The 15,709-nt window shown below is 44.4% G+C and overlaps 1 protein-coding gene across 6 annotated transcripts in view; it reads right to left on the bottom strand.

The window, feature by feature from the left end:
- TTLL5 (tubulin tyrosine ligase like 5) overlaps positions 1–15,709 on the bottom strand; it is a 178,569-nt gene that overhangs the window by 95,403 nt on the left and 67,457 nt on the right. For all 6 annotated transcript variants that reach the window (XR_016440344.1, XM_090033722.1, XM_090033723.1 and 3 more), the window contains 6 exons: positions 13,995–14,033; positions 12,839–12,996; positions 10,997–11,297; positions 9,586–9,706; positions 7,769–7,915; positions 4,387–4,490 (listed from right to left, as the gene is read on the bottom strand). Coding sequence is in view for 5 of the 6 variants with exons in the window: in XM_090033722.1 (XP_089889848.1) it covers positions 4,387–4,490; positions 7,769–7,915; positions 9,586–9,706; positions 10,997–11,297; positions 12,839–12,996; positions 13,995–14,033 (870 nt within the window). In the remaining variant the exon portion in view is untranslated. The remainder of the gene's footprint in view (positions 1–4,386; positions 4,491–7,768; positions 7,916–9,585; positions 9,707–10,996; positions 11,298–12,838; positions 12,997–13,994; positions 14,034–15,709) is intronic.

The following is a 15,709-nucleotide window of genomic DNA, read 5'->3' as shown; positions in this document are numbered from 1 at the left end:
AATAACGTATTTTCCCGTGCTTTTAATTTTTTGGCAGATGGTCTAGCCAAAGCAGCAACCTCAACGCAGAATTAAATATTAAGCCACAACAGCCAAGAAACCAGTTGCAAAGAACGCTAGTTCATCTAAGGAGTACACAATTCTGTCCAAGCCATCAGGCTTTCTAGCACCACTGTCTAATGAAGCAGACTGACCTACCATAGAGCTGTTCATCATTTTATTGACCACATGAAGAATCAGAGAGACAACTGTCTTCTTTGAAGACCACCACCAGTTGGGGAACCAAGTAAAAAGTGATGGTCTTCTGGGTAACTGCAGGAGCGAATGCTAAGAACAGTCAAATATCCTGAGTCATGCTCCTCAGTAATATTTTGAAAGGCTATTAGTATTTTCTGGGACAACTCTGATATTGTGTTTAATGACTCCATAATGGATCAGCAACTATTAAAACTAACTGCAATCATAAGGTAACATCAGAAGACTACAAAGCTCCCTGATCAGTAGCAAAGCTCTGGCCAATTACCCTCTTTCTTCGTCCCCCATTCATTTCCAACAGGTCACTGTGGGTGCTATTCAGACAGAGAAGGAGGCAGCAGGTTCCACAACCAGATGTGATGAAGGAGGGAGCATGTTATCCTTCTTAGAGAAGGCAAAAGTGTGGTAATAATCCAGCTGAGAAGCCTGTTCCTCTGTAGAACCCTGGTCCCTAAGAAACAGAGAGGTCCTTGCCATCATCAGTTAAATTGGGACATTGGATTAAGAGAGTTCTGCTGGATCATCAAGTCAAGTCCCCTGTGTGCATAGGCTATCAAGTAACCCGAGGAATTGCCATAATGACCACTTCAAGCCCTTACATTCAACTACAGTACATAGCAGAATACCTGAAATACCACCACCCTATAAACATGCCATAGGTAAAAGCAGGAAAGATGAAAGCGTTGCTGATCTCCTGCCACTGCAAACACAAGGAAGTAGTTGGTTAATATGTGACCAGAAGATCCTAGAAAAAGAACCATGCCCTAGCACTACAGAAGGCAAAAAATATGGCCCATACTGACCAACCCATACCAGCCACAAACTCCTGGAAGACCAATTCAGGTCAACATTAGGAAAAACTTCTTCACAGTCAGGGTGTCCAGACTGTGGGATAAGCTACCTCCAGAGGTGGTGCAATTCCCTACCCCAGAAATCTTCAAGAGGAGACTCGACAGTCACCCTGCTGGGGTCACCTGACACCCAGTTATCTTTCCTGCTTGGTGCAAAGGCCTGGTGTCAATGATTTTCCAAGGTCCCCTCCAATCTATGAACCTGATCTAAACGAAAAATTCCTTCCTGAACCCATATTTGGCAATTAGTATGACCCTAACCAGACGAGCAAAACTCTCCAGCCAGGAACCTCTGGGTTTTCTACGTAGTGGCAGGAGCATCAGCATATCCCAGTCAAAAAACCCCAGTCTTAACTGTGGCCAATGTCCCAGTGCCTCAGAGGAAGGTGGGGGGGGAAAAAAAAAAAGAGAGACCTCCCAGAAGCCAGTAGCATTCATAAGGAAGAAAAAACATTCCTTGGCTGGTCCCAGCTGGCAACCAGTGAAAGCCCTGACGCATGGGATTACCAGACACCTTCCACACTATATAAAAGCTACCTTATTTCTACAACCTGGAGACCACAAAGCACATGGATTTTCACATCCAACTCACTGATTTTTAAGCCAGAAATCCCTGGCCTTTAATACCATCCCTTCCATAAAATTATCTAGCTCAATCTTGAAATGATGAGAGTTGCATGTCCCCAATTCTTTGCTGAAATGACCACCCCAAAACTTTACTCCTCTGACAGAAATCTAAACTTCCAGTGTAAATTTATCTGTAGCTGATTTCTAGCCATTTTATCTTCTGTTGTTGTTTTTAAACCCCAAAAGCTCTTCCCCTTTCCAAATATTCATCGTATGAATGTACTTTTAAAGAGAGACCATATTCCCTCTCAATCTCCATTTTGCTAAATTAAGCCAAATGCCTTTACATCATTTTGCATAAGAAAAGGTTTCCATTTTCTCTTAAATGTCTTAATTGTCCTTCTCTGAATTTGCTTTGGTTTAAACTAATCTGTTTTGAACACTGGTGACCAAATTGCAAAATAATTTTCTAAATGGGTCTTACTACTTCCTTGCACCATGGTACCTTGTCTCTACTACATGTGCCCCACTTAATGCACCCCAAAATTACATTAGCCTTCTTTTGAGTTGCACTGCACTAATAGCTGATGATCATCCCACAACTAACCAATATACTTAGGTCCCTCTCTTCCTCAGATGTCTCCACATCTTATAGCTGAGGTCCATGTTATTTGTCACTAACTGGATGATTGCATACTATTACTATAACACATTAAGCCCACTGTATTACCCTTATTCAGCCAGTCTGTTCTCTTGTCACAGAGGCTATTAAATTTATCTGAAGCAATTGTCCACTGATATCCCCATATTGAGTTTTCCCTCATTTTCTATGTTAGCTTGTATCTTTAACTAGTCTTCTTTTAGCATCTATTCTTCTACCTTACCTACTACTGAAGTCAAGCTAACAAGCTAGTAATCACCCAGATCAAGCTTTTTCCCCTTTTTTAAAAGACACTACATTTGCTAATTTCCACACAAACTATCCCCCAAATTGACAGTTTTACTGAAGATCTGTGCTGGAGAAGCTCCTATTGAGTGTGCCAATTCCTTCACTATTCTAGGATGGGGGTTATCCATATCCCCAGATGCGACAGCAAGCAGTCTAGGTTTTGCTTCCACCTAGATATGGTAAACTCTTTATTTATGTCCTCAGTGCCATGTGGTATGCCAATAATATCCTCAGTTACCTATTCATCTTTATTTTAGACTGAGGCAACTGTCCAATTCTCGAATCATAACTACATTGTTCTTGATCTCCTCCATCTTCAGCATGAAGTAGACACTAATAATTGATGGTCTTTCCTCCTGGTTGACTTTTATAGAGAAAGCAGCTTTTGCTATTAGCTTAATATTTCTTGCATGGTCAAGCTCAACTAGGCCTAATTCTTACTTTGCTCCTACATTTTTACCATAGAAAAATATTCCTTCTTACTGATCAGTCCCAATTTGTGTTACTTATACATCCTCTGCTTATGCATGATAGCCTGCTTGAGGTTCTTGTTCATCTATGAAGGTCTGAGCCCTTACCTACAATTTTTTCCCCCTCTTGGAAGGGATGCAAGCTTCTGCAAGTTATTCTTTTGCTTTAATATAGCTCCATGCCACTTCCACATCCAAGTTTCTTAGCTCCCAAATCCAGCCCACCTCTTAACTTAGTTTCTCAAAGTTAGTCCTTGTGAAGTCCAAAACTCTTGTTATAGACCTATTATTTTGCCTCATGCAATTTAGTTTATGCTGAATCAATTCACAATGACTTCATCCCAGACTGTTTCCCACAGTTCATCTACAAGATCCTTGCTATTAGCCCAACCTATAAAGGTAATGATGCCTCTTGTTAGGACAGGTAATAGTAGGGTGCATATTTCTAGATGAGTTGTCTATGAAATAGTCATTGTACCAGTGAAATTGAAGTCTCCCATAACTGCACATTTTTCACTATCACTAAAATCTCCCTAAAACAAAGAAATAAAGAACACTGAAAAGAAACTAGCATAAAAACTTCTTTAAAGGAACTGAGAGGCCTTGGAAAAGTATCTCATAGCTGACTAAAACACTGGCTATAGGAACCTATTTTATTTTTCATACAACCCCAGTAACATTATAAGGTTCACTTTATTTACACTACCACCATCTCCTACCATCCTCTAGCTAGCTTAACACAGATCAAATCTGAGATATACAAACCTTAAGAATGCTGGTCCTTTAACGTAAAAGTAATAGTTCACAATGAACTGCTTTATGAGGAAGAGAAAGAAACAGTAGTAACATAATAGTAAGCAGCATGAACTTCTTCTATACCTCAGGAGGCAAAGTCCTAAATGGTAACTGAAGTGAGAAGATAGAAATGAGCTTGCAATGTGCTTCTGGGCAAAGGAATTTGACACAACAGCAACTTAACCACAGAAGTTCAAAGCAATCTCAGTAAGTGCCCTAGCCTTGTTCTTGTTCCAAGATAAAACTGTACTTAACTCCAGTGTGACAGAAGGGATCATTACAAATTGCAGGCATCAACTGGACATTCACAAAGGTCTGGATGAGGCCTATAATACCCCTTGGGTCCAATTAACAGCCAAAAATACCCATCAGACATCCTTCATGTACCAGATACAGATGCCACAAGAAAAGTTGAAGACTGAAGCAGGAAGAGAACAAGGATAAAAGCAGAAAGGCTGTAATCTGGTCCTTTATTACAAGGGATTAAGACCATTCTTACCTTGCTCTGGTAACAAAGTCCTGAAAACCTTCAGCATTCACTCCCTCTTCCTCCTCTTCTTCCTGTTTCTTTTTTGATTTCTTCTGAATCATCTGATCAGTTTCCTGCAAATAAACACATTAGTAACCTGTCACTCTGCCTCTCTCTGCACTTCTTCCAAGTCCTAAAACGATCCTAGCACTGCCCAGAGAAAGGATTATAAAGCAGCTTTATAGGAGTATCAAACCTGGGGCCTACAGGGAAGATCTGGCCCATGAAGCTGTCATACAGGCCAAAAAACTAGGAATTTGGAGGTGGAGCGAGTAGGGGTAGGCCTGGCTTCCCAAATCCAAGGCACACCAAATCAGTGGGGGTGGGGGGAACTCAACCCTTCCACTACCACTCACCCATATAAGCGTGGGGGGCAGGGTGAGTTTAAAGCTCCTGATCTAGAATAGAAAAAGAGGTGCCCAATTCAATGGGATTAAACTAGTAGTGCATTTCACTAGGTCAGTGACTCTCAATGAGGGTGCTGTAACACCCTGGGGTGTCTTGAAATCCTTTCAAGGGTGCCAGTGTGCCACGCAATGTTAACACTGTTACATAGGCAAACATGATTCACAAGATGAACCCAGAGACTGAAATTGGAATCCATAATGTTAAAACTTTCTGACCTGTAACGGTCTTCCCAAGTTCTCTTATCTTTCTATAGTTAAAGATTGAGTGAAAACTAAGACGTGACATTTTAAGTGGCGTTTCAAGTCTAGTGAGAGATGCCTCAAGTTTATTTTGGGGTGCCTTCAGTCTAAAAGGTTGAGAACCACCGCACTATGTGCATGTGGTTCTGACGAACTGCAGAACATGTAACTGCAGGGAGCTCCAAAAAGAGAGACTATTGTACACGTGTTAAGGTCCATAGTCCTCTATTTTACTTACCCTGTTAGAAGCAACATACCAAGTAGGACTCTAGTCTTGATAAATGCATACCATTGGTATGAACACCCCCTCTGTGAGAGACTATGAAAAAGCAGACATACGCTTTACAGTCTCAGAGACCCTTTTCTACTTTGTTGTTCCCATCTGTAGTGGAGGTCTCCTCTGAGTTTTTGGCCCAGCTATTTGTTCCAACAGAAGTGTATTTAGCGCAAGGGCAACCATAACATGATATTGGAGGGGATCAGTCAGATAAGTCTACAGGCAGCCTTCTAACCCCACTCTGAGAACTTGTATCCAGACTTGCTTCCTGACTTGCATTGCACTACTGAAGCCTTGTCTACCTGTGGAAGTTACACTGCTTTACCTATACTCATTTAGTTAAACCAGTATAACCCTGCACCATGTATCTAGTTACATCTCTATAAAAATGCTCTTAATGCACTTTATTCCTACATGAAAAGAGGAATACCTTTATACCAGTATAACTTTGGTAACACTGGGACTGTATTGATGCAATACTTTAATTTAAAAAAATCACATCCCTGAATAAAATAATTATTCCAGTACATTAAACTGTTTAGACTAGGCCTAAGCTCCACTTAGCTGGTGAACATGGGAGTAACAGCGGGCACCAAGTCAAAAGAACTGTATACATTTTGTTAAAGATAATTCAAGAATAGCAACTCTCAAAAGGAGGGAGAATGGGGAGGACAGGGGAGGGGAAAAAAAATATCGCCCTCCAGAAATAGGACATGTTTCCAATCTTCATCGCCTCAGTGGGAACTCTCACTCGTATGCGATTTATTTACTCAGTTTGCTCAAGGCAGGAACTTTCGTCTACAGTGCAGTAGTAAGCACATAACAGTAGCAAGGATCCCTCACCACAGCTGCAGTCACCAGAGTCAGTGAAAGAGAACTGTATACTGGGTTCAAACATGAAAAAGCCTGTAGCCAAGGAGTCTCTCAACAGCTTAAAAAGCTTATGGTCTCAAACCCAAGTGATTTGATCTCTACCTCCAAAGAAGAAAATGTGTTTCTGCACTGATTTATTACCAGTTATACAGCTTTATTTTGTGAATTCACTTAAAGGTTAGCAGAAAATCCTGGGGTTTGAATAGAATCTGAGTGGAAATTCTATACAAAGCAGCTGTGTTTTTCACTTGCCATGAAGCTGCCCGGGTGTTTTGTGGTTACTCCTAACAGTAATTCAGAGAGCAGTAGGCATACATGGCACTCCCAGGAATGGAGCTGGATCCCATTCAACTTTGCTGGCAAACTTTTCTGCTTCAACAAACCAAGTTACCAGATGTCAGTTTAAAATGGATGTCCTTAGTCAGGGGGAACTAGGAAGGCTACAAAAGCAGTGTAAGTAGCAGACAGTGGAGCTTCTATCAGAGAAATGAGCTGAGGGGGATCCCAAAAAGAGAAAGTAAGCTTTTATTCCAAAATATGTATCAGCAAAAAACACAGCACTGAGAATGGCAACTGCCCTATTTGCAGAAGTAAAAAGTATCAGTTTAATGCAAGACTTAACTCATTCATGCCAGAGACCATGAAGAAATCCAGTTCATGGTTTATAGCTTTTTAATATAGTAAACTGAGGGCAAATATGCATGTTGCACATTATTTGTTACAAGGCTGAATTCTGCAGGAGCATGACAAACTGGGAGAAGTAACAGAAGAGCTACAAGAGACTAGAGGCTGAGGCCCTTACAAACATCAATTAAACATCTTTTTATCAACATCTACAGAAGTTTATTTAATATATAACCATCTGTATTGTTTTCATTTTATCACGGTGTTTTTAACCTCATTTCGTAGGCCAGCATTTTGAGAAACCAGACACGTCTCTGAATGCCTACTTGATGTGCTACATATGCACCTGCAAGCACAGTGCTGTCTAGCTAATAATTGGATACTGCCAATATCATTGGCTGAACAGGCAACCACAAACAGAACTAAGAATTTTCACACTAGATTAGACCAACAGGCTACTTATATTGTAATCCTGTCTAGGATATGGCTAATATCAAATACTTCAGAGGAAGGAGCCAGAAACCCAGTCAAGAACAGTACTGGAGTTACCTACTCCACAGTAATTGCACAAAAGTTATGTATAAAAGCTGAATATCAGCATAAGCATTTTGAACAGTTCACAAGTTTCAGAAATCCAAAAACAATTTGATAGGCAACTGCCAGTATCCGGGAGGCCCATATGGAATGCATTGGCCTGTAATATTCAATGGTTACCAAATCCAGAGAGGCTGCTACTACTGGGGCATGGTGAAGTTGGTCAGTACTGCACTGTAGGGTTAGGAATTCCACCCCACACTCAGAATACTGAAAAGAATCAGCACTAGCAGCAGTAGTAACAAAACTTCATTATTGAACTGGTCCAAACACCTTAGCCTTCTGCTGAACGGGCTCCTCTACCGAAGACCAAAGAACACAAATAGAAACCACTCACCTTGTTATAACAGATAATGAACTCCCCCAACTGGTGAGCCAGAATGCGCCTACGGTCATTCAGTGCCAGATGCCGACTGGGAAGTAGCATCCTCATGGACTGCTGAAGATTGCTGGCTGCTCGCTTCAAAAAGCGTACCACCAGCTCCTGTCACCAAGGCACAGAGTCAATAGAGAAATCTAGGTGAGGAAGGGTACAAGATGTAGGACAGAGGGTTGCTAGACCAGCCCATTATTAGTAGAGATAACTATATTATTTTGCAGATGCAAGTGACAGGTAAGAGTACATCTCAGAAAAGAAAGGGAGTGTTTTTTCACCTAACTCCACAATATCCAAAGCTGAAAAGGGAGAAGGATTGTGTATCACTCCCTGCAGCAGGACAGGAAGGGAAATATTCTGGAAATGGCTGTCCGAGGCAAAACTGGCAAAGGAAGGGATGCAGAAAAATAATTTAACATTAGTAAAGGAGAGTACCTATCAAGAAAAACATTTTACATGGAGCACTGTCAAAATAATTATGTTGGAAAAGTCTAATGATGAAATGACCTGACATACACACCTGACTGCCTCAAATGGGAGGAGGACCTTGGGGTTCATTCGTTACCATGGTGGGAGACCCCATTCCACTACTGGTGAGACATCATCACATTCTCTGTACTCTCTCTGGCCAGATACTCCCATCTCTGACACATCATCCCCTCCACCCCTCACCATATTTAGTCTGTGGGGAAGGCAGATGGCAAGCCAGGCCCCAAGCGAAACACCTCTCATGGGTGATCTGAAATCTTTATCTCATCTCCAGATTTGCTTTCAGTTAAGTACCCCTGCTAGCGCATAGATGAGCTGCCTCAGAGCCAAAGAATGACATAGCTCGACTCTCACTTCCCTTATACTAGACTGGTTTGATCTGTTATTTTAAACATTATTTTTTTCACAGGACAGCAGACAACATTACTCTCAAAAGGCCTGTTTCAATTTTCCACTTGGAAAGAGCAGGGGTAACATTTTCCACTGAGCCAATTGATTATTCCCGACACAGTTCTATCTCTGAGCTACACTGGTTGTTTCCCTACAGTCTGGTCTTAAAGAGAAGCCATCTGGACTTGCAGAACACCTGGTATCCTGCATCTTTCTGGAGTGTTGTAGGGAGGGAGAGGAGAGAGTAGCAGACTTAGCTCCTTAAAATGTAGGAAGGTAAGATTTCATTTTACAGCCTGAGGAAGTTAAGGGGTATTCCCCTTAAACAACTGCATTAGAGAAACACCCTCTTGCAGGGACTCTGATCTGTTTTTTCTCTTCTCTCTGTTTAGAGAAATGGGAAGATCCCATGAGGTCCAGTTACTTGCAAAAGGTGGGTGGAAGAGGGCTAAGTCAAGTGCCTATGAAGTTTGAGTGGATACATATTCTGTTTCTATGGGAAAATGCTTGGCCCTTTGTGATTCAGCAAGAGAATCTAGGCATTAGCGGAACACTTCAGAGGTGACACAGCTCAAACATGGGTACATCCATGATTGAGATATGCAGGGAGGAGGCAGCAGAGGCAGGATATCAACTGCATGGAAAGTCAACCATACCCAATTCACTGAGAGCTGTCTGTGCTACATCTCACTCAGAAAGATCATCAGTCAACTCTTTTAGCAGCTTCATATACTAAGAAGCACAGCACCAGCTTCTAGGCAGAAGTGGAAGAGACATGAGTGTAACCTCAAAAACCAGGAGATTTTTTTCCTTGCTTTTCCCAAGGATAGGGAACAACCTCAACACCCCCAGAGCAATTTTCCAGCTAGACTTCTGTGGCCTGAAGTAAAACTCCTTACCATTTGCTCATCCTCCTTGGCAGCCCAGGCAGCACTCTGGATATGGTCCCCAGATTCTTTCATCAGGCGCAACTGAACACGCTGCAGGTAGGCAGAGAAAGCCCTGCGAGCCTGCACTTTGCTGTGGAAGCCAAGAGGCACAAACAGCAGTCAGCTCAACAGCATCAGGGAGTAAACTAACACCATCTAGTCCTACTCCCCAAAAGCCTGACAATGCCCTGAAACATGGAAGATAACGAAATTTTGCCATTTGCAGTGCCAATACCCCTGACAATTGCCAATGCACTCCATGTGTGGCTAAGGAGAAAAGTGGTAAAGGGAAGGAATATTTCTTTATCCCTTTATTCTTCTCAACAGACTTTCATTCTACCAGGATAGGGCAGGGGTTCCAGAAGACACTACAGCAGGGGTCCGCAGGCCACATTCAAGCCACGACGGTGGCTGCCCAACAATTGTTGCATCTGGTCTACTGTTGCTCTCATGGCACGCCACATGGAGCTAAGCCCTGCCTGCTCCTGCCCAGGGCAGCCCGCACTGTGCTCCCAACCCAGCCCTGGCTCTGGCCCCACCCAGCGCACACATCCCCCCAGTAGGACTGCTCCCATTGTGGCTGCAGCCACTTGGGTACTGCTTGGGTATACCTACAGTGGCTCCTCTTCCTCCTGCCCTTGCTGCATTGCTTCAGGCAGCAAGTAGCACAGGGAAGGGCAGCAGCTGTAGGGATGCACACCAAGCACCACATGCCCAGCCAAGTAGGGGGAAGTTCCATCCACCCCAGCACCGCACCATTCACAAGCCACCTGGTACCTTGAGGCATGTAGAAAAAACATTTAAAGCTGTGTCTATGTCCAAATCATTTAATCTTTCCGAATCTCTGAATCAATTCGGAGGGTTCCGATTTGATTCAGAGAGATTAAAGGGTCTCCTGATTTGATTCAGATTCAGCTGCTGAATTGGGCCAAATCAAATCAGCGACCGAAGCTTTGCACAGCCCTGATGCTTAGTAACGTACATTATAGTGCAACATGAGGCAAATTAAAGAGCAGGGAGTTAAAATTCAATAAAAGGAACCTTACATTCAACTGAAGGCATTAAAGAAGCCACTAGTGGCCAAAGTGATGCCAAGAGCTCTCTGCTTTGATAGAAGTATAACCCACAAAGATAACAGCTCCTAGTCCACTGGTCCAAGGATATATCCAAGGAGTCAGGCATTCTAAGGACTAGTAAGATAAGGGTCCCTGCAACAGGTTCCATTTTATGCCAACACAGCCTGCAGTTGGGTACATCTGTTGTAGGCTCTCCCACCTCCCCCCGCACATGTACATAATGGGAAACTCTGACTGAAGCCCCCAAGTAGTCCCTACACTAGCTGATAAACTGCTTTAGGATAAACCCACCTAAAGACTCTTACCTTAGATTGCCATTCTCCTGCAGAATCTTTAGCAAGTTAAATCGAGGCTCCGGCTCTACCTTTTGGAGAAGCATTTCTCCCTCGCGCCCTCCAACTTTCTGTCCAGGCTCCTTCGGCAATTTTTCTCGGCAAGCAGCTTCCATCAACTCAGATAACTTTGGCTTGGAATTTACCTGCATGTCCATAGGAGAGCCAGCAGCTTCATCCTGAGTTACCTCTAGTTCTTCAACTTCATCTGCCTCTTCCTCCTCTTCACTTTCTGTATCAGACTTGGGCAGCAGCTTTGTCGGTTTGGAAGTCCCTAAAATGGGGAGGAAACCATCTGAGTTGATGTAAAAGGTGTTGGGAGGTAGAAGGAAAGTATTTTCTGCAATATACCACCCTTTTGATTACTTCCAAAGATTCTGTTCCCGGAAGTTGAAAAGCACCATGTAGGAGACACAGTCCTTGGGCTTCCCTCTTCACCAGATCATCCATTTGAGGATCAAAACAACAACTTATAAACCCTCCCCTTCAACACCAAGAGGTAAGCAAAGGCTAGTATCCTTAACTTTATAATGGAAAAAGCAAACAGAGAATGAAATTTGAGACTGAACCTTTAGAGGATGTTGATCATCATAACAGCCAATGTACTTGAAGTTGTAATACAAAGGGGATGTAGTGGGACGCATATGAGTGGTAAAGCAGTTCAGAATGTGGATGGAATAAAAACCATTAACTTTGATTACAGTCTCTCTCCTTTATAAGCATGAACCCCAGGGCCAAAAGCATCTACATACCTGCATTAGAGCTCTTGCAGCTTGCCCATCTGGGAATGCAACACCACAGGTTCTTTGCTAGCTTGTCTTTACCTACCTGCCCACTAGGCCTGTGCTAAGCAGCTAGTATTCGCTTCCAATTCGGCTGATTCAGGAGACAGTGATTTGATTCAGAAATTCAAAATCACTGTCCTGAATTGATTCAGCCAAACCTGATTCAGAGATTCAACTCCTGCTGAATCTCTGAATCTCCAAATCACACAAGCCCCATCCCCTGCCCACTCTCCCAGTCCAGCTCCCAGCACTTTGAAAAAAAGCCCCGACTCAGTGGGTACTATCCCATACTGTGTGGGGGGCTCTGCACGAGCTCCCCTCCCCGCCCAGGTCCCCCCATGGCTGCCCCACCCACCCTATCTCCAGCCCTTTAAGAAAAAAACCAAAAACCCCTGGACTCACCATTCCTATCGGGCAGGGAGGGCAACCCTCCACTCGCTGCCCCGCACCATGTGGGGGACTCTGCATGAGCCCTCTGAAGCCCTCAGTCCGGGGTTTTTCTCAGTTTTTTTTTTTTTTTTTTCAAAGGGCTGGAGCTGGGCCCAGCAGGGCAGCCGTTGGGGGAGCGAGGGATGGTCGGGGGGCTCGTGAGAGATCCCACCATGTGGCGTGGGGCAGAGGGGGCCAGCAGGGATCATCCCCTGACAAGTGGGGCCTTTTTTTAAAGCACCAGGAGCTGGGGTGGGCAGGCTGGGAGAGCAGAAAGGGGATGGGAGCTGGCAGGTGGCCCCAATGATACTATCCCCACTCCTCAGCCGCCCCCCCCACCCCCCTCCCCTAATTACCAGCTCCAAGTCCAGCTGCAGCTCCCTGCTGCAGTGGGTTGGGACTGTCTGAATCATCAAAGCTCTCGAAATCTTTTCCAGTGATTCGGAAAGCTTTGAATCAATTCAGACTTTTTAATTGGTCCCCTAATTCAATTGGATTCAGAGATTCAGCCACCGAATCAGGCGAAGTCTCCTCCAAATCGAATCAGCACCCGAAGCTTCACACAGCCCTACTGCCCACCCATTGTTTCATCTGTGCATACCTGGAGGTCTTGCCCGTGCTGCTCTCATCTTGCCATGACGTCGCCTGCGTTTCCGTACCTCAAGAGACAGGAGCTTCCTCTCGTAAAGGGCAGCATGAAGCTCAGCATTAGAGTCCACAGCTTCTAGCCCCAGATCCACTCCCCAGTTGAGACTTGTTCTAGGAAGCATAATATAGACAGCAGCCTCAGTCACCCATTATAGTCTCCGATGCTTACATCTTAGTCTCTCCAATGAACAGTTTACCTGAAACACTGGGGAAATATTTAAGCTCAGCCTAACCTTGCTTTGTGGACTGCATTAATGTTGGAGAGAAGGGCTTCTTCCCTTGCAAACATAGCATGGGACAGCCTCTCCCCAAGCCACCATAGCAGGAATCATATTTCTACATTGTCAGTGACCCTGCAGCACCATGAGGAAGAGTATGTAGCGATGTGGTGAAGCTGGAGTGTCTGAACTGGATTCCACCTTCCACAAACACAGGTTTCAAACAGCTTTTTATAATATGAAATCAAGCCCAGAATTTTAGCACAGTCAAATAGGAAGGAACTTTATGCAAGTTCTACCACAATCTGAGGAAAACCCTAAGATTCATAGTTTTGGGGAAGGCAGGAACATAAATGCATCAGAATGAAGAGCTCCAACATAAAGTACCTAAGGGCAACTGGAACACACTCTAGAGATTCCCTTTTGATATCCCAGCCTTTGGGATCTACCACAGAAGAAGTATGGGCAAACCAAGTCTGCAAAACTTACTGTTCAAAGGAAGAAAAGTATGGACCACTTTGTCTCATCTGATGAAGTCCATTCATGAACAATAAACAGTATCTTCCCATATGCTATAAGTCTCACAGCAGCAAGCCCGAGAGAACAAAAATGAAGACCTTGCCCCCAGCATTTAGCTCTCCAAGTCCAGGGAGGTGTTCAGTTTACACTGTTCACTTTACAGAACTGGTTATGTTGGGGGGTGGATAAGGAGAGAGGGAGTGGGGAATTTCAGTCAGTCAGTCAAACTCTACACACAGAAACCCACCCACTGGAGCTACTAGTTTATGACAGGGATCCTGTAAGCTGATGCCAGAAGAGTCTGAGGTGATGGTAAACAGCAAATGGTAAAGTCCTAACAATACAGGAATTCTTTATTTAAAAGCCACTTACTGGGTTCTTCCAGTAAATAGACCTCTTCTCATCCTTCCCCTGCAAAAGAAGAAAGACCAGAGAGGTAGCATAGCAAATTCATTCTATATAAATGGAAGGTTTTCAAAGACCTCCAAGTCTCTGAGATACAAAAAGTTTACAAAGTTCTTTATGAATCTCATCCCAAAGAAGAAAATGGTCCTGCACAAGGACACCAGACAGTTCTTATTCAATATATCCTCGTTTCCCCTCTTGATTTGAAGGATTGGTCATTTAGAGCAGTAACTCTCCAGCCCCACAGGCCAGACAAGTGGTGCAGAGTTGGTTGGTGGGCCAGATCCCATGAAGGGTCAGCATGTGGGGTCAGTCTGTGGGTTCAATCCAGCATGCCAGCCCAACCCTGCACTGACCCAAGCCCATTTATCTGGATCAAGCAGTGTGCTGCCAACTGGTGCAATCTGACATGCAGGGCTACATTATCCAGCTTGCAGGACTCCCCTTGGGTCCAGAAATTTGGCAGCAGGGACGAGGCAATTAGCCACTGGTCGTCTGCTGCTGCTGCCAAGTTTGTGGACCCTTGGGAAACCACATGATCCAAAAGACAGTTCCATGGGCCAGACTCGGCCTACAGGCCAGGGGTTGAGCACCCATGATTTAGAGCAAGAGCATAAAATCATTCCTTCAAGCATGAATGCATGTGTTAAAAAGCTTAAATTCCAGATGTAGGATTACCTGCTGTAAGTAGTACCAAATACAATGTCCCGATTGCCCACCCTCACTTTAAGTCAGCTTCCTGTGGAACCCAAGCCTGGGAGGAAAAAAAAAGACTCTGGAAGGTCTGAAGCTAGAGACCCTCTGGGTAAAAATTCGTGGAGAATACGGCACAGGGGACACAATGGTGGGAGTCTACTACAGACCTCCCACTCAAAGTCCTGAGGTTGACCAGGAGTTCGCCTAGGAACTGACTGAGGCCGCTTGCTCCAGGACCTTGGTTGTCATGGGTGACTTCAATTACCCGGACATCTCTTGGGAAGATCACTCAGCAAAATCCAAGCGGTCGCAAAGCCTTCTCTCGTGCATGGATGACCTCTACCTGACTTAAGTAGTCTATGGGCCAACGAGAGGCAAAGCGCTGCTCGACCTGGTACTGGCTACGGGGGACGACCTAATCGGCGACCTAGTGATCGATGGGAAGCTGGGTGACAGCGACCACGAGCTGATCACCTTCACCATCTGCCGTAAAGCTGGCAAGTCAGTCAGCAACACAGAAGTCCTTGATTTCAGAAACGCTGACTTTGACAAGCTCAAGAGGCTTGTCGGTCAGGCCCTCAGGGACCATGACCCCAGGGAGAGGGGAGTTCAAGAAGAGTGGTTGTTTCTCAAGGAAGCGATCCTCAATGCATAAGCTAAATCTATTCCAACACGGAGGAAAGGCAGCAAGAAGGCACAGCAGTCCTCCTGGCTCTCCAGGGACCTAGCGGACCTCCTACGGCTAAAAAGGAAAGCCTACAAAGGATGGAGGACGGGATTCACCTCCAAGGCGGATTATTCTGCACTGGTCCGGTCCTGCAGGGAGCAAACCAGGAAAGCCAAAGCTGCAACTGAACTCCAACTAGCTTCAAGCATCAAGGACAACAAAAAGTCCTTTTTCAGATATGTGGGGAGCCGGAGGAAAAGCAAGGGCAATGTTGGACCCACAACTGATGCCCAGGAAAAAGCCAACCTATTAAATAGGT

This window comes from Crocodylus siamensis, chromosome 2, assembly GCF_052110815.1.
Source record: "Crocodylus siamensis isolate JL-2025a chromosome 2, ASM5211081v1, whole genome shotgun sequence".
Lineage (NCBI taxonomy): Eukaryota > Metazoa > Chordata > Crocodylia > Crocodylidae > Crocodylus > Crocodylus siamensis.
This window is presented reverse-complemented; position numbering and strand designations above follow the sequence as displayed.